Source organism: Myxine glutinosa, chromosome 11 (assembly GCF_964187855.1).
Source record: "Myxine glutinosa chromosome 11, kmMyxGlut1.1, whole genome shotgun sequence".
Taxonomy (NCBI): domain Eukaryota; kingdom Metazoa; phylum Chordata; class Myxini; order Myxiniformes; family Myxinidae; genus Myxine; species Myxine glutinosa.
The window spans coordinates 10,005,464-10,030,553 of record NC_136271.1 but is presented as its reverse complement, the minus strand read 5'-3'; the positions used below and the strand labels follow the sequence as shown (position 1 = coordinate 10,030,553).

General features: G+C 45.8%; 1 protein-coding gene across 1 annotated transcript in view; it reads left to right on the top strand.

Annotated features, from left to right (window-relative positions):
* The window catches only part of NPC1L1 (NPC1 like intracellular cholesterol transporter 1), a 157,284-nt gene that overhangs the window by 82,288 nt on the left and 49,906 nt on the right, over window positions 1–25,090 (top strand). Inside the window, exons 8-12 of the mRNA XM_068130146.2 lie at window positions 3,178–3,305; window positions 3,437–3,574; window positions 10,211–10,300; window positions 16,266–16,456; window positions 20,081–20,193. Coding sequence (XP_067986247.2) covers window positions 3,178–3,305; window positions 3,437–3,574; window positions 10,211–10,300; window positions 16,266–16,456; window positions 20,081–20,193 — 660 coding nt within the window. The remainder of the gene's footprint in view (window positions 1–3,177; window positions 3,306–3,436; window positions 3,575–10,210; window positions 10,301–16,265; window positions 16,457–20,080; window positions 20,194–25,090) is intronic.

Sequence of the window (25,090 nt, the reverse complement as noted above, 5' to 3'; positions counted from 1 at the left end):
TTGCATTTATGTTTATTTAAATTATACAATAGACTACAAAATGTAAATGTTTCATGATATTTGTTATATTATATCACCTTTATCTATCAATATTGTTGAAATGAAGATCAAATAGCTGTATGTTGAAATATGTTGAAAAAGTCAAAACTTTACATGGGGTGTACTTACTTTTTCACGTGACTGTATATATATATTTATATCTGTGGAGTGTCTGTGTTGTCTTGTCACTGAACTACTCCCTCAAACTTTTGTGAAATCGTACCAAACTGCGGGTATGCACATATCTCTCCCGTCGGTATGTCCTAAGGGTATTTTTGTTGAAAAATTTCCCAATGTTTTTTTTTTTTTAATTGGAATTTTTTCTGGGAATTTTTTTTTTTCAACTTAAGTTTTCAACTTCAATTGTTTATAAAATGTGATATCACGTATTTTACAAATACATTTGTGCAAAATAATTGTTTGAATTATGATTGGTTTAAACCATGACAAAATGGCAACTCGGGTACAGTCATTTATCTATTCTAGGGCGTGCCCGTACGTGGGTGCAAAAAAACATGCGTGCAAACAACAACAACAAAAAAAAACTTTGAAACCACGTGGCAGTAACGACCACAGAACCCCCCCCCCCCCTCTATTTACATGAAATGGTTTGGTCCATTCGCAAAGCCAAAGCGAACGGCTTGCGAGTACGGTAGAACCCCCCCCCCCCCCCCCTCTATTTACATGAAATGGTTTGGTCCATTCGCAAAGCCAAAGCGAACGGCTTGCGAGTACGGTGACCATACCTTGGGAACCACTTGTCCGATTAATTTCAAACCTTGAAAAGGCACATCCTCAGGTCCCCAGCAATATATCTGGCAAGTTTCAATTAGATCGGACCCGTGGTTGTCGAGAAACAGCGGTCACAGACAAACACACACAGAGACACACACACATACACACAGAGATTACTGGAATTATAGATAGACTAGGGCGTGCCCGTACGTGGGTGCAAAAAAACATGCGTGCAAACAACAACAACAAAAAAAAACTTTGAAACCACGTGGCAGTAACGACCACAGAACCCCCCCCTCTATTTACATGAAATGGTTTGGTCCATTCGCAAAGCCAAAGCGAACGGCTTGCGAGTACGGTAGAACCCCCCCCCCCCCCTCTATTTACATGAAATGGTTTGGTCCATTCGCAAAGCCAAAGCGAACGGCTTGCGAGTACGGTGACCATACCTTGGGAACCACTTGTCCGATTAATTTCAAACCTTGAAAAGGCACATCCTCGGGTCCCCAGCAATATACCTGGCAAGTTTCAAGTATATCGGACTGGTAGTTGTCGAGAAACAGCGGTCACAGACAAACACACACACACACACACACACACACACACAGACACACAGAGATTACTGGAATTATAGATAGATATCGACACATCTGGGCAGTGTTTGTGTTGTCACTTAACGACTCCCTCAAACTTTTGTTTCCGTGGTTGTGAAGTGTTTTTAATAACGTGGTGGTGGTTTTGAATCACGTGGTGGTGAGGTATTTTCAATTATGTGGTGGTGAGGTGTTTTTAAATGACGTGGTGTTGTGTTTTTAAATCACATGGTGGTGAGGTGTTTTTAATTATGTGGTGGTGAGGTGTTTTGAATTACTTGGTGGTGAGGTGTTTTGAATTAGTTGGTGATGAGGTGTTTTGAATTACTTGGTGGTGAGTGTTTTGAATTACTTGGTGGTGAGGTGTTTTTAAATGACGTGGTGATGAGGTGTTTTGAATTAGTTGGTGATGAGGTGTTTTGAATTAGTTGATGATGAGGTGTTTTGAATTAGTTGGTGATGAGGTGTTTTGAATTAGTTGGTGCAGAGGTGTTTTGAATTAGTTGGTGATGAGGTGTTTTGAATTAGTTGGTGATGAGGTGTTTTGAATTAGTTGGTGATGAGGTGTTTTGAATTACTGTGTGGTGAGGTGTTTTTAAATGACGTGGTGGTGAGGTGTTTTTTAATGACGTGGTGGTGAGGTGTTTTGAACTACGTGGTGAGGTGTTTTTTAATGACGTGGTGGTGAGGTGTTTTGAATTAGATGTTGATGAGGTGTTTTGAATTATGTGGTGCTGAGGTGTTTTTAAATGACGTGGTGGTGTGTTTTGAATTACGTGGTGGTGAGGTGTTTTGAATTAGATGCTGATGAGGTGTTTTGAATTACGTGGTGGTGAGGTGTTTTTTAATGACGTGGTGGTGAGGTGTTTTGAATTAGATGGTGATGAGGTGTTTTGAATTATGTGGTGGTGAGGTGTTTTTAAATGACGTGGTGGTGAGGTGTTTTTTAATGACTTGGTGGTGAGGTGTTTTGAATTACGTGGTGGTGAGGTGTTTTTTAATGACTTGGTGGTGAGGTGTTTTGAATTACGTGGTGGTGAGGTGTTTTTAAATGACGTGGTGGTGAGGTGTTTTTTAATGACGTGGTGGTGAGGTGTTTTGAACTACGTGGTGAGGTGTTTTTTAATGATGTGGTGGTGAGGTGTTTTGAATTAGATGGTGATGAGGTGTTTTGAATTATGTGGTGCTGAGGTGTTTTTAAATGACGTGGTGGTGTGTTTTGAATTACGTGGTGGTGAGGTTTTGAATTAGATGGTGATGAGGTGTTTTGAATTACGTGGTGGTGAGGTGTTTTGAATTAGATGGTGATGAGGTGTTTTGAATTATGTGGTGGTGAGGTGTTTTTAAATGACGTGGTGGTGAGGTGTTTTTTAATGACTTGGTGGTGAGGTGTTTTGAATTACGTGGTGGTGAGGTGTTTTTTAATGACTTGGTGGTGAGGTGTTTTGAATTACGTGGTGGTGAGGTGTTTTGAATTAGATGGTGATGAGGTGTTTTGAATTACGTGGTGGTGAGGTGTTTTGAATTACGTGGTGGTGAGGTGTTTTTGAATTAGATGGTGATGAGGTGTTTTGAATTACGTGGTGGTGAGGTGTTTTGAATTACGTGGTGGTGAGGTGTTTTGAATTACGTGGTGGTGAGGTGTTTTGAATTACGTGGTGGTGAGGTGTGGAGGGTACTTGCCTGTTTAAAATATTTGCTCTGACCATGAAGCCAGTTGAGCAGTATTTAATGTCACAGAATGATTGAAGTTCTTCTATTCCCTCCTTCCTTTATTTGATGCCCCCCATTCGCTCTGACCCTAACACAGGAGCACTCACCAGGATGCCTGCTGTCAAAACCTTTGCTTTATACGCCGCACTTGCTTTGCTATTCGACTTTTTATTGCAAGTGTCAGCCTTCGTGGCTCTGGTGTCCCTGGATGCACAACGGGAAGAGGTGTGCAAACATTACCCACAATGCAACATGCTCAGTGTGTTGAGACAATTTTTACACTGATTTTTTTCTTCAACGCGGGTCGCATTTAACTGGATATTTACACTGTGTGCGTGTGTGCGTCCTTACTTTAGGACAACAGACTGGACGTTTGCTGCTGTGCGAAGCCTGCGGTACCCCCAAAGAAGAAGAGGAATGAGGGATTCCTACTTCCCTTGATGAGGAAATACTATGCACCGTTTCTGCTGCATCCACTGATCCGCACCATCGTGGTACGCACACCAGTGATTCTGCACACACAACCGATGAGGGCCCGTTCGGGCCAAAACGGTGTTTGATTGTGCTGACGTCACCCCAGCTGAAATACACACACATTTGGTGCCATCCACATGTTAGGTGTGCAAAATTTCATCAATTAAAATGATCATTCAGATTCAGGTGTGTGAAAAACTTTCTCTCCATGTTCCTAACTCCATTGGCCTCCTCATCTCCTCTTCCCTCTCACTTACACCCCTCCCCTCCTTTATAATCTGATGAAGCAATAATATCAGAAACAGCAATGTCAATGTGATGATTTCAAGCATTCCCCTTGGGATTTTTTGGGGTGGTGATCCCTCCCTGTATTGACGATTCCTTTTGGTTGAGGATTTTTTCCTATATTAATTAACGCTTAGTCCATGCTGCATAATGATACGCAAGGCTGTAAAACATTTATTGTTTCGTCGCCTTTCTTCCTTATTTTTTTTAATTTTTTTTTCTGTCTATACTTTTTCATCCTCGTTTACTACTTTAGGGTCCGGTAGGATGGCCTAGATGTGTCGCCATTTGCCTGTGGGCTGTGTAACCTGGATTTGAATCTCCACCAAGCTGAAAACTTCCATTCTGGTGTTTCACAAGCAGGGCAAAGCATGAATGTGTGTGCCGTCCCTCATATTGGCATTAAACAGCACTTACCGTCTGCCACAATTAGTTGGTGGACGATAAAGGTCCCACGATGTCCTTAGTGAAGAGTAGGTGAACTATCTCCAGCACCTAAAACAAATTCCAAATTTCTTCCCAGACTACTGTTGGGAAGGCAATGCAAACCACCCAGCATGCCAAGAAACCACTTCATCATCACGTCTACTTTTTACTCATCCTTTTCTTCTTTATATCTTTACAGTAGAGTTTTTTGATTGTTTGTTTGAAACTCCCTTGAATTCAAGGTGATGTTTTGTCTTAAGGTCAGGGGTATTTTTAGTCTCTCGTCTCAAAGAGGTCGCGAGACTATTGTGACGTGTGTGTGTGTGTGTGTGTGTGTGTGTGTGTGTGTGTGTGTGTGTGTGTGTGTGTGTGTGTGTGTGTGTGTGTGTGAGAGTTTGTATTCATGTGTCTATATATTTTTCGCTTTAAAAAATGGTTTTCTTTGCAACCGCTTGTCCGATTGATATAAAACTTTAAACATAGAAGGGGGAGTCCCCATGGAGAATATTTTAATCATAGAAGGGGGAGTCCCCATGGAGAATATTTTAAACATAGAAGGGGGAGTCCCCATGGAGAATATTTTAAACATAGAAGGGGGCGTCCCCATGGAGAATATTTTAAACATAGAAGGGGGAGTCCCCATGGAGAATATTTTAATCATAGAAGGGGGAGTCCCCATGGAGAATATTTTAAACATGGAAGGGGGAGTCCCCATGGAGAATATTTTGAACATAGAAGGGGGAGTCCCCATGGACAATATTTTAAACATAGAAGGGGGAGTCCCCATGGACAATATTTTAAACATAGAAGGGGGAGTCCCCATGGAGAATATTTTAAACATAGAAAGGGGAGTCCCCATGGAGAATATTTTAAACATAGAAGGGGGAGTCCCCATGGAGAATATTTTAAACATAGAAGGGGGAGTCCCCATGGAGAATATTTTAAACATGGAAGGGGGAGTCCCCATGGAGAATATTTTAAACATGGAAGGGGGAGTCCCCATGGAGAATATTTTGAACATAGAAGGGGGAGTCCCCATGGAGAATATTTTAAACATAGAAGGGGGAGTCCCCATGGACAATATTTTAAACATAGAAGGGGGAGTCCCCATGGAGAATATTTTAAACATAGAAAGGGGAGTCCCCATGGAGAATATTTTAAACATAGAAGGGGGAGTCCCCATGGAGAATATTTTAAACATCGAAGGGGGAGTCCCCATGGAGAATATTTTGAACATGGAAGGGGGAGTCCCCATGGAGAATATTTTAAACATCGAAGGGGGAGTCCCCATGGAGAATATTTTGAACATAGAAGGGGGAGTCCCCATGGAGAATATTTTAAACATAGAAGGGGGAGTCCCCGTGGAGAATATTTTAAACATAGAAGGGGGAGTCCCCATGGATAATATTTTAAACATCGAAGGGGGAGTCCCCATGGAGAATATTTTAAACATAGAAGGGGGCTTCCCCATGGAGAATATTTTAAACATAGAAGGGGGCGTCCCCATGGAGAATATTTTAAACATAGAAAGGGGAGTCCCCATGGACAATATTTTAAACATAGAAAGGGGAGTCCCCATGGAGAATATTTTAAACATCGAAGGGGGAGTCCCCATGGAGAATATTTTAAACATAGAAGGGGGAGTCCCCATGGAGAATATTTTGAACATAGAAGAGGGAGTCCCCATGGAGAATATTTTAAACATAGAAGGGGGCGCCCCCATGGAGAATATTTTAAACATAGAAGGGGGAGTCCCCATGGAGAATATTTTAAACATAGAAGGGGGAGTCCCCATGGAGAATATTTTAAACATAGAAGGGGGAGTCCCCATGGACAATATTTTAAACATAGAAGGGGGCGTCCCCATGGAGAATATTTTAAACATAGAAGGGGGAGTCCCCATGGAGAATATTTTAAACATAGAAGGGGGAGTCCCCATGGAGAAAATTTTAAACATAGAAGGGGGAGTCGCCATGGAGAATATTTTAAACATAGAAGGGGGAGTCCCCATGGAGAATATTTTAAACATAGAAGGGGGAGTCCCCATGGAGAATATTTTTAACATAGAAGGGGGAGTCCCCATGGAGAATATTTTAAACATAGAAGGGAGAAACATAGAAGGAAACATAGAAATAAACATAGAAGAAACATAAACATAAAAATTTAAACTCCCCATCCCCCAGAGAATCCAGTACAAAATCCTCCTCTTGACATACAAAGCCCTCCATAACCTGGCCCCATCCTACCTGGCTGACCTCCTCTCCAGACACACTCCCACCCGCAACCTCCGCTCTGCTGGTACCAACCTCCTGACCCCCTCCATCCGGACCAAATTCAGATCCTGGGGGGACAGGGCCTTTTCCATCGCTGCTCCCACCCTCTGGAACTCACTACCTCACACCATCAGAGACTCCTCCTCACTCACCACATTCAAAACATCACTAAAGACCCACCTGTTCAACGCTGCATTCAACATTCAACCCACAGCATTTAACCCCTGACTATCTCTTCTCCTTCTCCCTCCTTTTGCTTTAAATATTTCCCTATTGATTCTTGTCTTGTCTTTTTGATTCTTGTCTTATATATATGCCGTATATCGCTGCTGTTTGTTTTCTTGATTCTTGTCTTTTTGCAATTGTTGTTTTCATGTATTGTTATGCATTATGTTTTCCACTCTGTCAAAGCGCCTTTGGGCTTCTGGAAAAGCGCTATACAAAATAAATGAATTATTATTATTATAAGGGGGAGTCCCCATGGAGAATATTTTATTGATAACCCTAAGTACGTCGAAGGTCACATGGTATGGCAGCCATATTGGATTAAAAGAAAACAAGACTGATGGTCTAACAATGGCGTAGTCGGGCTTGGATCTGAGTGGAGGATCTGCTGTACCCCTGTCATGTGACCAGATCCTCAGCTCTGATTGGTGGACGTTTGTGAGGGACATCCATACATACACCAGACGGACAGACAAACACTGTTCCAGATGGCATTGTCTTGCAGGCTACACTGTAAAAATATGGCTGCTGAAGCACGTGAACGATGATGTCATCGAAAAAAAAATACATATGTTTCATACATACATACATACATACATACATACAGACGCTGTTCCAGACGGCACTGCCCTATGGGTGACACCGTAAAAATTGGACACCCTCTCTGAAACTGCTTAATGAAAATTAATTGAAACCTGGCGTATGTCATAAACTCCCCATTTCATTTCATTTATTATTTTGCAGGTATATCGAGACATACATTGCGCCCCTACTGGATTGCTAAAACGTGAACCAAATCACAACAGAGTAGCTCCCCGTGGGGTGTATAAGGGGGATAATGATGACATCATTTGTGAAGTGATGTTCCAGCCATAATTGGTTGAATCGAAATCCTTGTCCGAAAAATCTGAAACTCCATACATCTGATCTACGACCCGATGTGACTGAATAATTAAATCGATGACGTCATTGGTCTAGTAGCCATATTAGATTGAAAATGAAAACGTAAAAAATCTTCTTCTCCAGAACCGCTTAACAGATCGATGACGTCATAGATGTGCTTAACAAACTTCATACATATGATTGACTCGTCATTGGGAATATAGTTTGAAAATTTATTTAATATTCACCTTCATTGATACAATTTAGCTTTAATGTGTACAACAGTGGTTATAGTCAGGGCCCTTAGGGATATTTTGGTCCAAATTCTTCCAAAAGAATCAAATTTGGCGCAGATGTTGCCCATGCCATACTCTTTCGATTTTTGACGGGCGCCAAGGGCGGTATGATCCCGGGACCATACCGGTCCTTCCCGCCATGTCACCTGACCTATGACGTCATAATTAGGATATGCATCCAATCACATGGCGTACTATAAGTGGTCAAAGTTCAAAATGAATCGATCGAAAAATGAAGGCAGGGATCCATTTTTAAGGTTTTCATAAAATCCAATATGGCCACCAGGTCACATGACCTATGACGTCATATTTATGACATGTATACAATCATGTATACATGAACCCGGATCATGATCGCACAAAAATTAAACACAAGGATATGGCATACAGTTCATAAAACATAAAAATCCGTGCCTTTGTAATTAGACTGATGAACTGCATATGCCTGAAAATTAGGAAGTAGACATGTAAATATTTCCTTTAAATGTCAAAAATAAGGTCAGAGTTCGATTGCCCAACCCAGAAACATAAAATGGTGAACCTCGCGTAAATCTTGACAAAAAAACTCAAAAACCGACATGTTTGACTCAAAAATGACCTTTAAGATGACCTTGAGGGTTGACCTTGACCTCGAATCATCAAAATAACATCATAATTGGATTCCTCGACCTCGAAAACCCCTGAAAAGTGGTATCATACATGATTCCAACCCTTTTGGTTATTTAACTGATTTTCCTCTAATCCGGGTGGCGGCCATTTAGTATTTCGCCAATATGGGGCCCCCGGGGGGGTGGGGGGGGCCCTTCTTGGCGCCCGTCAAAAATCGAAAGAGTATGGCATGGGCAACATCTGGGCCAAATTTGGTGCTTTTGGAAGAATTTGAACCAAACGGCCCCAAAATATCCCTAAGGGCCCTGACTATTAAACATCCTAATAATCAATGATCAATAAATCTATGGATAATGGCAATGCATGTGACATAATAGGGTGCAGGGATGATATGGGTATTTGGGCCATAATAGTGGCGTGTGCAGTTAGCGATGGTATTTTACTCTTTTTGTTCACAACGAGCACGTGAGGCGAGATTATGAGCTCTTCGCGTGCTGTTATAGTTTTCACATGTTTTTAATTGTCTATTTGACTTGATATTAAACTATTAAGACAGAAACAGTGCTATTCAGGACTGGTGTTAATGCTAATTTGTAAACCCATTTTAAAATCCATATAAAACCACTTTTTGGTGGTGGTTCATAGTCATATCTCCTTTGTTGGTGGTCCATAGGCATGCCTCTTTTGGTGGTCGTCCATATTCATGCGTCTTTTGGTGGTGGTCCATAGTCGTATCTCCTTTTGTGGTGGTCCATAGTCATGCCTCTTTTGGTGGTGGTTCATAGTCATGCCTCTTTTGGTGGTGGACCATATTCATGCTTCTTTTGGTGGTTGTCCATAGTCATATCTCCTTTGGTGGTGGTCCATAGTCATGCCTCCTTTGGTGGTGGTCCATAGTCATGCCTCCTTTGGTGGTGGTCCATAGTCATGCCTCTTTTGGTGGTGGTCCATAGTCATGCCTCTTTTGGTGGTGGTCCATAGTTGTATCTTCTTTTGTGGTGGTCCATAGTCATGCCTCTTTTGGTGGTGGTTCATAGTCATGCCTCTTTTGGTGGTGGTCCATATTCATGCGTCTTTTGGTGGTGGTCCATAGTCGTATCTCCTTTTGTGGTGGTTCATAGTCATGCCTCTTTTGGTGGTGGTCCATATTCATGCCTCCTTTGGTGGTGGTCCATAGTCATGCCTCCTTTGGTGGTGGTCCACAGTCATGCCTCCTTTGGTGGTGGTCCATAGTCATGCCTCTTTTGGTGGTGGTCCATAGTCATGCCTCTTTTGGTGGTAGTCCATATTCATGCCTCCTTTGGTGGTTGTCCATAGTCATATCTCCTTTGGTGGTGGTCCATAGTCATGCCTCCTTTGTTGGTGGTCCATAGTCATGCCTCTTTTGTTGGTGGTGGTCCATAGTCATGCCTCTTTTGGTGGTGGTCTTTTCCTTTTTCTCACATTTTATTTTCTCAATTTACCAATCCACCTTTTCCCATTATTTGTACAAATGGTTCCTTAGTGCTTTTGAATATCTTCAAAGAGGAAGCTTCCTGGTTTAAACCAGTACTACAAACATGCTAACATGTGATAACCAACAAAAAAGTTAACTCCAAGTGAACGTTCTGGTGTTGTTGATGTGCTGGGAGCGTTAACCAATTTGTTTTGCTTCTTGCAGATGGTGGTCTTCATGTTCTGCTTCTTTGCGTGCCTCGTGCTCATGTTTCATGTCAAAGTAGGACTGGACCAACAACTCGCCTTACCCAAGGTTCCTGGAAAATTACACCACATTAAGACCAATCTCTCCACAACCCTCACCAAACGAATCCTCATCCATTTGAATTCACACTGATATGTGCCTACTGTTCTCAAATCACAAACACACATGTATGCACACAAACATACCCGAGCAAACCTACACTACAATCCAAAAAACAAACATAACTTTCTGCCAGCAGAAGTCGTCATTATCGAAAGGAGATTACACCAACGTTATATTATGAGGAATGTGGCTCGATGGGAACATCGTTGCTGAGTTGCAGCCGAGCTGCTGATGCAGCGTCCCTAAAAATTCGGCCAAATATTTGGAATCAGGCCAGGGTGGCGGTGATAAATCACGTACTCTTTGCAAAAGACACTATGGACTCTTAATTTTCACCATCAAATGCTCGTATATGGATCTCCAGCTTACACGTTTACATAGACACGATCCACCGTACACATTTACATGGAGAATTTACGCCCCTCTCCTGGTCTCCCACATCCCCGAATGAGGTCGCGGCCACATAGCCTGTGATACTCCGCAGACAAAGTTGTATTTGTATTTGTACCCCCAGTAAAGTATATAAGTGTTTAGAGTTGGAGTATCCGGCGTTGCTCAAGCGAAAAAGAAACATTAACAGATTTGAAATGAGGGAAAATATAATGGAAAACCAATTACATCCAAATCAGAATCCATCACAAATATCAAATCATCATTTCACCTTCAGTCATCTTCATGACCTCAGTGTATTATTGCAGAGCCTTGGGATGTACAACATTTGCAGTTTCCCCATTTGAGGCTGGGATGACGAGGTTCTTTGGATTTTTACATTCTCCATGTGGTGAAAATTGTACTGGTGTTTTTATTCTCCATGTGGTAAATACTGTACTGGTGTTTTTACATTCTCCATATAGTAAATACTGTACTGGTGTTTTTACATTCTCCGTGTGGTAAATACTGTACTGGTGTTTTTACATTCTCCATGTGGTAAAAACTGTACTGGTATTTTTTACATTCTCCATGTAGTAAATACTGTACTGGTGTTTTTACATTCTCCATGTAGTAAATACTGTATTGGTGTTTTTACATTCTCCATGTGGTAAATACTGTATTGGTGTTTTTACATTGTCCATGTAGTAAATACTGTCCTGGTATTTTTACATTCTCCATGTAGTAAATACTGTACTGGTATTTTACATTCTCCATGTAGTAAATACTGTACTGGTATTTTACATTCTCCATGTAGTAAATACTGTACTGGTATTTTACATTCTCCATGTAGTAAATACTGTACTGGTATTTTACATTCTCCATGTAGTAAATACTGTACTGGTATTTTACATTCTCCATGTAGTAAATACTGTACTGGTGTTTTTACATTCTCCATGTCGTAAATACTGTATTGGTATTTTTACATTCTCCATGTGTTAAATACTGTATTGGTGTTTTTACATTCTCCATGTGGTAAAAACTGTATTGGTGTTTTTACATTCTCCATGTGGAAAAAACTGCATTGGTGTTTTTACATTCTCCGTGTGGTAAATACTGTACTGGTGTTTTTACATTCTCCGTGTGGTAAATACTGTGCTGGTGTTTTTACATTCTCCGTGTGGTAAATACTGCACTGGTAATTTTACATTCTCCATGTAGTAAATACTGTACTGGTATTTTACATTCTCCGTGTGGTAAATACTGTCCTGGTATTTTTACATTCTCCATGTAGTAAATACTGTACTGGTATTTTACATTCTCCATGTAGTAAATACTGTACTGGTATTTTACATTCTCCATGTAGTAAATACTGTACTGGTATTTTACATTCTCCATGTAGTAAATACTGTACTGGTATTTTACATTCTCCATGTAGTAAATACTGTACTGGTATTTTACATTCTCCATGTAGTAAATACTGTACTGGTGTTTTTACATTCTCCATGTCGTAAATACTGTATTGGTATTTTTACATTCTCCATGTGTTAAATACTGTATTGGTGTTTTTACATTCTCCATGTGGTAAAAACTGTATTGGTGTTTTTACATTCTCCATGTGGAAAAAACTGCATTGGTGTTTTTACATTCTCCGTGTGGTAAATACTGTACTGGTGTTTTTACATTCTCCGTGTGGTAAATACTGTGCTGGTGTTTTTACATTCTCCGTGTGGTAAATACTGCACTGGTAATTTTACATTCTCCATGTAGTAAAAACTGTACTGGTAATTTTACATTCTCCATGTGGTAAAAACTGTATTGGTGTTTTTACATTCTCCGTGTGGTAAAAACTGTATTGGTGTTTTTATATTCTCCGTGTGGTAAATACTGTACTGGTGTTTTTACATTCTACGTGTGGTAAAAACTGTACTGGTAATTTTACATTCTCCATGTGGTAAAAACTCTTGGTGTTTTTACATTCTCCATGTGGTAAAAACTGTACTGGTAATTTTACATTCTCCATGTGGTAAAAACTCTATTGGTGTTTTTACATTCTCCATGTGGTAAAAACTGTACTGGTAATTTTACATTCTCCATGTGGTAAAAACTCTATTGGTGTTTTTATATTCTCCATGTGGTAAAAACTGTACTGGTAATTTTACATTCTCCATGTGGTAAAAACTCTATTGGTGTTTTTATATTCTCCGTGTGGTAAAAACTGTACTGGTAATTTTACATTCTCCATGTGGTAAAAACTCTATTGGTGTTTTTACATTCTCCATGTGGTAAAAACTGTACTGGTAATTTTACATTCTCCATGTGGTAAAAACTGTATTGGTGTTTTTATATTCTCCATGTGGTAAAAACTGTACTGGTAATTTTACATTCTCCATGTGGTAAAAACTGTATTGGTGTTTTTATATTCTCCGTGTGGTAAATACTGTACTGGTGTTTTTACATTCTACGTGTGGTAAATACTGTACTGGTATCACCTTAGAAGCTGAATTAAATGCTTTTCGTTGAATATGTGCTCGTGAATGTGCCGTTGATCACATTTCTGAGTTAAGTTTGATGATGTTCAGGAAGAAGAAGAAAACTTACCACCAACGTCGACCACTTCCGGAATTGTCTGATTGACTCTGAATTGTTTGATTATTTGTGTTCAAATGTCTGGTAATTGTTTTGTATTTATTTATGTGTATGTGTACTTGTATATAACTGTCATTAATCAAAAAGGCTTAGGGACTATATAGGGTTTTCTTTTTTGTTTTTTGTTTTTAATCCCCCAAAATATCGACATTTTTTTTCAAATATTTAAAAATGTTTTTTTGAACATTGTACGTCGATCGATGTATTTTTGGTTACTTTTAGCAGAGGGACAGTGCAGGTACTTTTGCCGTGTATCACCACAGCTTGCAAACAAACAGCCAAGCAGCTTGTAGAGCACTCGCCAAGCGACTTAAGCACTCAAGCAAGCACTCCAATGAAACGGTTGATGAGGAGCGGCTGGCTTGGCAAGTGATAGAAAGCCGATTGGTATTGGGACACACCAGCAAAAACAAAAACATTGCTAATTTCTTAGCAAATTCAGATTTCTGTCCAGATTTCAACAGTTATTTACTCCACGAGATCCGATCCTCAAATCCCAAATCATATTTCAATTATATACTTTAGTTAGTCCAGGAGAGATCATCGTGGAAAACTTGCCAAGGCTTTTTCAGGAGGCCAAAATATGGTGGATTAAGACCCCTGCAATGCAGAGCGGGCCAACCAAGGCTAAGGCCTGTGTTTGTTTTAATTTCACAAGGCCATTAATTATATTCAATGGGGTGTTTAAATGTACCTCAACACCGAGTTTTTGTTCATGCGCTCCCTTGGAGTTCCCTTCGTATGCATGCAAAGTTTTGGGCTGCTAGATTTCATGGTCTTGGAGTTATGGAGGAGACACACTGACTGACATACACACATACACACACACATATATATATATATATATATATATACGTATATATATATATCCATATATATATATATATATATATACATATACACACACACACACACACACACACACACACACACACACACACACACACACACACACACACACACACACACACACACACACTTTCTCTTTCATTATTCTAAATAATTTATACACCGCTTCAAATTGCCAGGACAATTTTACCTCCGAGCAGAAAACTAAATGGGGGATTGATTTTTTTTTTACAAGTAATGGGAAAACTTACAGAACAATTTCATTAAAGAGTTCAAAGTTTGCAATGACTTAAATTTATCATTTCAGACTTTCTTATTTTGCCCCAAAAACACTCCAACATACGACTACAAACTTAAAAACAATTCGATAACACCAGGATTTTAAAAGTTAACTCATTTTTAAGGATTCCTATCATAACTGAAAGGACGTTAACGAGGAGAAGCCATCTCCCAGAATTAGTCGTTGGTGGACGTTAAAGATCCCCTCAGTGTCCTTTACGAAGAGTAGGCGAGTTATCGCCAGGACAGGACCGTTAACAAATTACAAATTCCTTCTCTGACTGCCTCCTGGGAATGCAATGGTAAACCACCCAGAATGACCTTTGTTAATAAACAGACTGCTCCGGCAGTGCCAACGCTCTGCAAAGACGATGGAACATCGATTAGTTATGATCAAAGCTCAGGCTCTGGGAACCATCATCACTTACCTGCAATGGAAGAACGCACCTTCAAAAGAGTTATATCAGAAGAACAATGTTAATGGCCAGTCATTTGATGAACACACTTACGTATCCCATTTTACATTAATTTTTGTACAATGGGATAAAAAAAGGCTTCATTAACCGAAAAAATTGACCATTTTTGGAGAGAGTTGTAAAAAGGTTAAAAATCAGGGAGAAATTACAAAAGAAAAACAAAATGATATTTGAGAATTGTATGTGTGCTACACCTCCAACACATTATTTTCTCCCCCCACCACATTCACCTGTATACACTCTGTATCCGTTGACCCAATGCCTATGTAATAAATGGATGCCCCCTTACATTAAATCGATCAACACGCTAATCAATACAAATGGTTTATATTTAAAACAAGCGTTACGCCTAGGTCCCCCGTCGGGGAAGTGATGTGAGTTGACAAAGTGGAAGACGCAGAAAACATGCTATGATATGATATTTCGCTCACAAGGTTCAGACATACATGGAGGTGGCCATCTTGGATTTTGACGTGGCGACCCAATTTTCAATAGCGTTCTTCCTTATGCCTAGATACACCCACACACCAGATTAGAAGTTGGTACTTCGCTTGTTTTTCAAGATATTTCGCTCACAAGGTTCAGACATACATGGCGGTGGCCATCTTGGATTTTGACGTGGCGACCCAATTTTAAATAGCGTTCTTCCTTATGCCGAGATACACCCACACACCAGATTAGAAGTTGGTACTTCGCTTGTTTTTCAAGATATTTCGCTCACAAGGTTCAGACATATATATGGTGGTGGCCATCTTGGATTTTGACGTGGCGACCCAATTTTCAATAGGGTTCTTCCTTATGCCGAGATACACCCACGCACCAGATTAGAAGTTGGTACTTCGCTTATTTTTCAAGATATTTCGCTCACAAGGTTCAGACATATATATGGTGGTGGCCATCTTGAATTTTGACGTGGCGACCCAATTTTCAATAGGGTTCTTCCTTATGCCTAGATACACCCACACACCAGATTATAAGTTGGTACTTCGCTTGTTTTTCAAGATATTCCGCTCACAAGGTTCAGACATACATGGCATCAGACATACATGGTGGTGGCCATCTTGGATTTTGACGTGGGTTGCACCCACACACCAAATTCGAATGCGGTCCTTCGCTTACGCACGCACGCACGCACGCACGCACGCCTGCCCGCACGCCCGCCCGCACGCACGCACGGACGGACGGACGGACGGACGGACACACAGACGGAGGGTAAAACCATAGTCCCCCTTTCGCTCCGCGGTGCGACGGGAGACAATAATAATCGTCCTTCAATCTTTCCTCAACAGGATTCTTACATGTTGACCTTTTTAAATACCATGAACAAGTACCTTGAAGTCGGAATGCCCACATACTTCGTCACGACAAGTGGATACAACTTCACCACTGAAGCAGGGATGAACGCGGTGTGTTCCAGTGTGGGTTGTGACGAGAACTCGATGATGCAGAAAATACAGTTCGCCTGTGACTTTTCCAATCGGTAAGGTGTACAAGTCTTCTTCTTCTTCTTTTTCCCATGCAGCGCAAGGCTTGAGTGGCATTTATTGGCTGAGGTGGGCATGGCTGTGTCGCTGATGCAACGCCCCCTGTAGGTTAGGGCAGGGATTTGTAATTTATTAAGGATGCCGGCGATAACTCGCCAACTCTTCACGAAGGACACCGTGGGATCTTCAACGTCCACGAACTAATGTTGGTAGATGGTACACCCACTTCAATGTCCATCCGAGGGACGGCACACCCATTGGTGCATCTTCTTACCTGGGAGATAACAGGATCTCCTAACAGGACAGTTAACAGGATAACAGGACAGTTAGTAGCTCGGCTGAGATTTTAACTCAGGCCTGGATGGCTCAGAGGCGTGTGTACCATGAGTAGGCCATCCTGCCAGCCCTGTGTACTCGTACAAGTGATGATGTTTAAATGCTGAGGTCGCACCACTCATTCACTGTTCATTTCATTTTGCTCGTTTTGTATTTTGTAAAACCCGTGTAGTTACTCCCACCAGGGAGTAATGCATTCGATCGTGTCCGTCGGTGTGTGTGTGTGTGTGTGTGTTCGTGTGTTCGTGAACAAGATATCTGGAAAAGTTCTGAACGGATTTGGATGAAAGTTGGTGGGATTATTGCCCTTGGGATAAGGAAGAATTGATTAGTTTTTGGTGAAGCTCAGGATATTATTCCGGATCCAGGATTTTTTTGAAGGATTTTTTACCATTGGAAGATAGGGCTCATTATTTTTTTAACATTATCTTCTATATATTCTATATTTAACATTGTGATTTGAAAATAGTTTTCATATTTGTTGTAAATGTAGTTTAAACTCGTGGTTATGCGTTAGAGCGGTGTATTTTTTTTTTAGCAGCGTCGTCTTCAATGTTCATTTTTTAATTTATAATAAAGACATATTCTGTCATTTTAAAACCACCAAAGTGTGTATTCGGTTTCCCCGTTTCATAAAATGTATCGTTTGATACGTATAATGCTTTAAAACTTTTTTTTTTTTTTAAACCTCAGAAGAGACATCAACACTTACCTCAGCGAATGTCAATCGCGGTGTCAGTATTTGATGAACTTATAAAGACTTAGGTGAGTTATAAGTGTGACCGGCATGTGCACGGGATTCTTCCCAGAAGAATGAGTGTTCGCATTAGCTTGTACGACTTAAAACGAGCGAGTTTTGTTTTCACGTTTGGGCCAGGTTTACATGTTGTATCCCTAAGGAATGAAACGAACGTTTTCCAGGCTTACAATTTTATTTGAAGTCACACATGCCTCAAAATACACTCACTTATATAGAATTGAACGCTGAATCCGAAAATGTAAGTGAAATTGCCTTGTTTTTTTTTTTACATTATCTTCTATACATTCTAAATATATATCTGTGCAGTGTCTGTCTTGTGTTGTCTTGTCTTGTGTTGTCACTGAACTACTCCCTCAAACTTTTGTGAAATCGTACTATTCCAACTTGACCCACGGCGGGAGTATGCGCTCTACTGAGTGGCGTTCTAGTTATTTAGTTTTTTTTCCATCTGCCACATATTACCTTCATGAATTTCAGTTTTTTTTAAACTGGCCTATTGGTGTTCTCATCAGATCCCCTGACTTATGATTAAACTAAATCAGTGTTTAAATCCCATATAAAATCCCATATACCATGTATTTCACATGAAGACACACCAATGTCTCCTCATGTCTTGGTAATGAGTTAAATAAATAAACAAAGTTTCTACTTTTCTAATAACTAGGGCATGCCCGTACTATATATAAGCTAGGACGTGCCCGTACGTGGGTGCCCGTTCCTTGCCAAAAAAAAAAAAAAAAAAAAATTTGTGTAGGGGTGTGTGTGTGTAAACATCCTAGGGCGTGCCCGTACGTGGGTGCAAAAAAACATGCGTGCAAACAACAACAACAAAAAAAAACTTTGAAACCACGTGGCAGTAACGACCACAGAACCCCCCCCCCCCCTCTATTTACATGAATGGTTTGGTCCATTCGCAACGACCACAGAACCCCCCCCTCTATTTACATGCAATGGTTTGGTCCATTCGCAACGCCAAATCGAACGGCGAACGGCTAAATCGCCACCCATAGCTCGGTAAGTACTTGTCCGATTAATTTCAAACCTTGAAAAGGCACATCCTCGGGTCCCCAGCAATATACCTGGCAAGTTTAAAGTATATCGGACCCGTGGTTGTCGAGAAACAGCGGTCACAGACAAACACACACACACACAGACACACACACACACACACACACACACACACAGAGATTAGTGGAATTATAGATAGATAAAAGGAGATTGTGTGTGTGTGTGTGTGTGTGTGTGTGTGTGTGTGTGTGTGTGTGTGTGTGTGTGTGTGTGTGTGTGTGTGTGTGTGTCGTTGATTGTTATCTTCATATGTGAGTTTCAGAAGGTGGAACGGAGTCCTCCCAGGTCTCGAAGTATCCACCTCCGTTTCAGTGAGGGATTATGATTCATGGACCAGTTTGTGAAGTTTTCTTGTGTATGTGTGTGTGTGTGTGTGTGTGTGTGTGTGTGTGTGTGTGTGTGTGTGTGTGTGTGTGTGTCCATGTCCAACATGCTTTATTCTAAACGGTTCCAGCTGCATTAGAATAAGAAAAATGGCACCATTGGAAAGCTAATAAATCGATTTACCTGGAACAAATATAACAAGCAGCTGATATTCTTGGGCTCCCACCTTTTGGGTGGTATGACAAATAGATATGTGTAATATGACAGCTAAATCGTGAACGGTTTTTGAAATATCGTGTATACAAGCCAAGTTACCGAGATGGTTGTCATGGCAACACAACTTGGCCAATCACAGTCATGATATAATCAGATTGAGATAATGACATGAGGAATAGATATCTACAATATGAAAGCTTAATGTTCAAAGGTTTTTGAAATATCACGTACATGAACAGGTCAGTTGGTTGGACGGCGCTCATTTTAAGGTCCCTGTCTCCAACAAAAAATTTTGGGGAAAAAATGACAAATGGAAAACGTAGTCTTCTTCAAAATTGTCTATATATTTTCATTTTAAAACTGGTTTTTCGTGCAACTGCTTGTCCGATCGATGCGAAACTTTAAACATAGGAGGGACTCCCAATGGAGAATATTTTATTGCTAACTTTTGGGCAGACCCTGGTGTTGGGCTAGCGGCTAGGGTGCCGGCTTAGGATATACCAAGGATCCTGGGTTCGAAATCCGGTCGATCGCTGAATTAACGCCAGGGGGGTTGACTCAGCCTGTCATCCTTCCGAGGTCGGCTAATTGAGTACCAGTTCACTGGTAATTCCCTGCTTGTCGTAAAAGGTGACAAACAGGGTTGGCGGCAGGAAGGGCATCCGGCCGCAAAACATTGCTTCAAAAAGGGGACCAAAAAACAACAACAACCACGGTCCCCGAAAAAGGCCAACCCCCGCTTTGCGGGGAAAAATGGCCTCTAAAGGTGGTTTTAACTCTGACGTCATAGGTCGCATTGTATGGCAGCCATATTGGATTAAAGGAAAAGAAATTGGACATCATTTTCTCCGAAACCTCACAATGCCAAAAATTTGATTTTGGCATATATACCTCCCTCTCTCTCCTCATTGTGTAGCTCTTACCTCGACATTCCTGCTTCGTCCTGGGTTGATGACTTCATCGACTGGCTCAACCCAATTTCCGGATGCTGCTGCGCAGACGAGGATTTATTTTCTCCTTTCATCGAAGGTGAGGAAAAATCGTGAAGACAAGTCCCAATCTGGCCTCTCTTTGATACCCCACGTTTCCTGTTTTCTTAAAATATTTCATGTGCTGTTCATGCAAATTTCATCTGTTGAAATAAAAACTAAAATACATTTGATCACAAATGAGATCACAAATGTATATCACAAATGAGATCTTGCAGTTAAAAACGTTGCTTGCTGACGTCCTGCAGTTGCACGAAGTGATGACATTATTACAGGTATTTTACGTGGGGGTAGGAGGATGGTGTGCGTCATCGAGGTATCGCAAAATAATTTTATAAAGGTGGGAAACGGAAAAAAAATTTTTGGTGGGAGGGGATGAGTTAGGGTGGGAGGGGAGGGGATGGGTTTGGGTGGGAGGGGAGGGGATGAGTTGGGGTGGGAGGGGAGGGGTTGGGGTGGGAGGGGAGGGGATGGGTTGGGGTGGGAGGGGAGGGGATGAGTTGGGGTGGGAGGGGAGGGGATGAGTTGGGGTGGGAGGGGAGGGAATGAGTTGGGGTGGGAGGGGAGGGGATGAGTTCGGGTGGGAGGGGAGGGGATGAGTTGGGGTGGGAGGGGAGGGGATGAGTTGGGGTGGGAGGGGAGGGGATGGGTTGGGGTGGGAGGGGAGGGGATGAGTTGGGGTGGGAGGGGAGGGGATGAGTTGGGGTGGGAGGGGAGGGGATGGGTTGGGGTGGGAGGGGATGGGTTGGGGTGGGAGGGGAGGGGATGGGTTGGGGTGGGAGGGGAGGGGATGGGTTGGGGTGGGAGGGAGGGGATGGGTTGGGGTGGGAGGGGAGGGGATGAGTTGGGGTGGGAGGGGATGGGTTGTGGTGGGAGGGGAGGGGATGAGTTGGGGTGGGAGGGGAGGGGATGAGTTGGGGTGGGAGGGAGGGGATGAGTTGGGGTGGGAGGGGAGGGGATGAGTTGGGGTAGAAGGGGAGGGGATGAGTTGGGGTGGGAGGGGAGGGGATGGGTTGGGGTGGGAGGGGAGGGGATGGGTTGGGGTGGGAGGGGATGGGTTGGGGTGGGAGGGGAGGGGATGAGTTGGGGTGGGAGGGGAGGGGATGAGTTGGGGTGGGAGGGGAGGGGATGAGTTGGGGTGGGAGGGAGGGGATGAGTTGGGGTGGGAGGGGAGGGAATGAGTTGGGGTGGGAGGGGAGGGGATGAGTTCGGGTGGGAGGGGAGGGGATGAGTTGGGGTGGGAGGGGAGGGGATGAGTTGGGGTGGGAGGGGAGGGGATGGGTTGGGGTGGGAGGGGAGGGGATGAGTTGGGGTGGGAGGGGAGGGGATGAGTTGGGGTGGGAGGGGAGGGGATGGGTTGGGGTGGGAGGGGATGGGTTGGGGTGGGAGGGGAGGGGATGGGTTGGGGTGGGAGGGGAGGGGATGGGTTGGGGTGGGAGGGAGGGGATGGGTTGGGGTGGGAGGGGAGGGGATGAGTTGGGGTGGGAGGGGATGGGTTGTGGTGGGAGGGGAGGGGATGAGTTGGGGTGGGAGGGGAGGGGATGAGTTGGGGTGGGAGGGGAGGGGATGAGTTGGGGTGGGAGGGGAGGGGATGAGTTGGGGTAGAAGGGGAGGGGATGAGTTGGGGTGGGAGGGGAGGGGATGGGTTGGGGTGGGAGGGGAGGGGATGGGTTGGGGTGGGAGGGGATGGGTTGGGGTGGGAGGGGAGGGGATGAGTTGGGGTGGGAGGGGAGGGGATGAGTTGGGGTGGGAGGGGAGGGGATGGGTTGGGTGGGAGGGGAGGGGATGGGTTGGGGTGGGAGGGGAGGGGATGGGTTGGGGTGGGAGGGGAGGGGATGGGTTGGGGTGGGAGGGGAGGGGATGAGTTGGGGTGGGAGGGGATGGGTTGGGGTGGGAGGGGAGGGGATGAGTTGGGGTGGGAGGGGAGGGGATGGGTTGTGGTGGGAGGGGAGGGGATGAGTTGGGGTGGGAGGGGAGGGGATGAGTTGGGGTAGAAGGGGAGGGGATGAGTTGGGGTGGGAGGGGAGGGGATGGGTTGGGGTGGGAGGGGAGGGGATGGGTTGGGGTGGGAGGGGAGGGGATGGTTGGGGTGGGAGGGGAGGGGATGAGTTGGGGTGGGAGGGGATGGGTTGGGGTGGGAGGGGAGGGGATGGGTTGGGGTGGGAGGGGAGGGATGGGTTGGGGTGGGAGGGGAGGGGATGGGTTGGGGTGGGAGGGGAGGGGATGGGTTGGGGTGGGAGGGGAGGGATGAGTTGGGGTGGGAGGGGAGGGGATGGGTTGGGGTAGAAGGGGAGGGGATGAGTTGGGGTGGGAGGGGAGGGGATGGGTTGGGGTGGGAGGGGATGGGTTGGGGTGGGAGGGATGGGTGGGAGGGGAGGGGATGAGTTGGGGTGGGAGGGGAGGGGATGAGTTGGGGTGGGAGGGGAGGGGATGGGTTGGGGTTGGAGGGGAATGTTTGGGGTGGGAGGGGAGGGGATGGGTTGGGGTTGGAGGGGAATGTTTGAGGTGGGAGGGGAGCGGATGGGTTGGGGTTGGAGGGGAGGGGATGAGTTGGGGTGGGAGGGGAGGGGATGAGTTGGGGTGGGAGGGGAGGGGATGAGTTGGGGTGGGAGGGGAGGGGATGGGTTGGGGTGGGAGGGGAGGGGATGAGTTGGGGTGGGAGGGGAGGGGATGGGTTGGGGTTGGAGGGGAATGTTTGGGGTGGGAGGGAGGGGATGGGTGGGGTTGGAGGGGAGGGGATGAGTTGGGGTGGGAGGGGAGGGGATGAGTTGGGTGGGAGGGGAGGGGATGAGTTGGGGTGGGAGGGGAGGGATGAGTTGGGGTGGGAGGGGAGGGGATGGGTTGGGGTGGGAGGGGAGGGATGAGTTGGGGTGGGAGGGGAGGGGATGAGTTGGGGTGGGAGGGGAGGGGATGGGTTGGGGTTGGAGGGAATGTTTGGGGTGGGAGGGGAGGGATGGGTTGGGGTTGGAGGGGAGGGGATGGGTTGGGGTTGGAGGGGAGGGGATGGGTTGGGGTTGGAGGGGAGGGGATGAGTTGGGGTGGGAGGGGAGGGGATGAGTTGGGGTGGGAGGGGAGGGGATGAGTTGGGGTTGGAGGGGAGGGGATGAGTTGGGGTGGAGGGGAGGGGATGAGTTGGGGTGGGAGGGGAGGGGATGAGTTGGGGTGGGAGGGGAGGGGATGGGTTGGGGTGGGAGGGGAGGGGATGAGTTGGGGTGGGAGGGAGGGGATGGGTTGGGGTTGGAGGGAATGTTTGGGTGGGAGGGGAGGGGATGGGTTGGGGTTGGAGGGGAGGGGATGAGTTGGGGTGGGAGGGGAGGGGATGAGTTGGGGTGGGAGGGGAGGGGATGAGTTGGGGTGGGAGGGGAGGGGATGAGTTGGGGTGGGAGGGGAGGGATGGGTTGGGGTGGGAGGGGAGGGGATGAGTTGGGGTGGGAGGGGAGGGGATGAGTTGGGGTGGGAGGGGAGGGATGGGTTGGGGTTGGAGGGGAATGTTTGGGGTGGGAGGGGAGGGGATGGGTTGGGGTTGGAGGGGAGGGGATGGGTTGGGGTTGGAGGGGAGGGGATGGGTTGGGGTTGGAGGGGAGGGGATGAGTTGGGGTGGGAGGGGAGGGGATGAGTTGGGGTGGGAGGGGAGGGGATGAGTTGGGGTGGGAGGGGAGGGGATGAGTTGGGGTGGGAGGGGAGGGATGGGTTGGGGTGGGAGGGGAGGGGATGAGTTGGGTGGGAGGGGAGGGAGGGATGAGTTGGGAGGGAGGGATGGGTTGAGGGGAATGTTTGGGGATGGGAGGGGAGGGATGAGTTGGGGTGGGAGGGGAGGGATGGGTTGGGGTGGGAGGGGAGGGGATGGTTGGGTGGAGGGAGGGATGGGTTGGGTGGAGGGGATGGTTGGGGTGGGAGGGGAGGGATGGGTTGGGGTGGGAGGGGAGGGATGGGTTGGGGTGGAGGGGAGGGGATGGGTTGGGGTTGGAGGGGAGGGGATGGGTTGGGGTGGGAGGGAGGGGATGAGTTGGGGTGGGAGAGGAGGGATGGGTTGGGGTAGAAGGGGAGGGGATGAGTTGGGGTGGGAGGGAGGGGATGGGGTGGAGGGGAGGGATGGGTTGGGGTGGGAGGGGATGGGTTGGGGTGGGAGGGGAGGGGATGAGTTGGGGTGGGAGGGGAGGGGATGAGTTGGGATGGAGGGAGGGATGGGTTGGGGTTGGAGGGGATGTTTGAGGTGGGAGGGGAGGGGATGGGTTGGGGTTGGAGGGAGGGATGAGTTGGGGTGGAGGGGAGGGGATGAGTTGGGGTGGGAGGGGAGGGGATGAGTTGGGTGGGAGGGGAGGCTGGGTTGGGGTGGGAGGGGAGGGGATGAGTTGGGGTGGGAGGGGATGAGTTGGGGTGGGAGGGGGGATGGTTGGGTGGGAGGGGAGGGGATGAGTTGGGGTGGGAGGGAGGGATGAGTTGGGGTGGGAGGGAGGGGATGGTTGGGGTGGAGGGAGGGGATGGTTGGGGTGGGAGGGAGGGGATGAGTTGGGGTGGGAGGGGAGGGATGAGTTGGGGTGGGAGGGGAGGGATGGGTTGGGGTGGGAGGAGGGATGGTTGGGTGGGAGGGAGGGATGGTTGGGTGAGGGATGGTGGGTGGGAGGGGAGGGGATGAGTTGGGGTGGGAGGGGAGGGGATGGGTTGGGGTGGGAGGGGAGGGGATGGGTTGGGGTGGGAGGGGATGGGTTGGGGTGGGAGGGAGGGATGAGTTGGGTGGGGGAGGGGGGAGGGGTGGGATGGTTGGGTGGGAGGGAGGGGATGGGTTGGGGTGGGAGGGAGGGGATGGGTTGGGGTGGAGGGGAGGGGATGAGTTGGGGTGGAGGGGAGGGGATGAGTTGGGGTGGGGAGGGGAGGGGATGGGGTGGGAGGGGAGGGGATGGGTTGGGGTGGGAGGGGAGGGGATGAGTTGGGGTGGG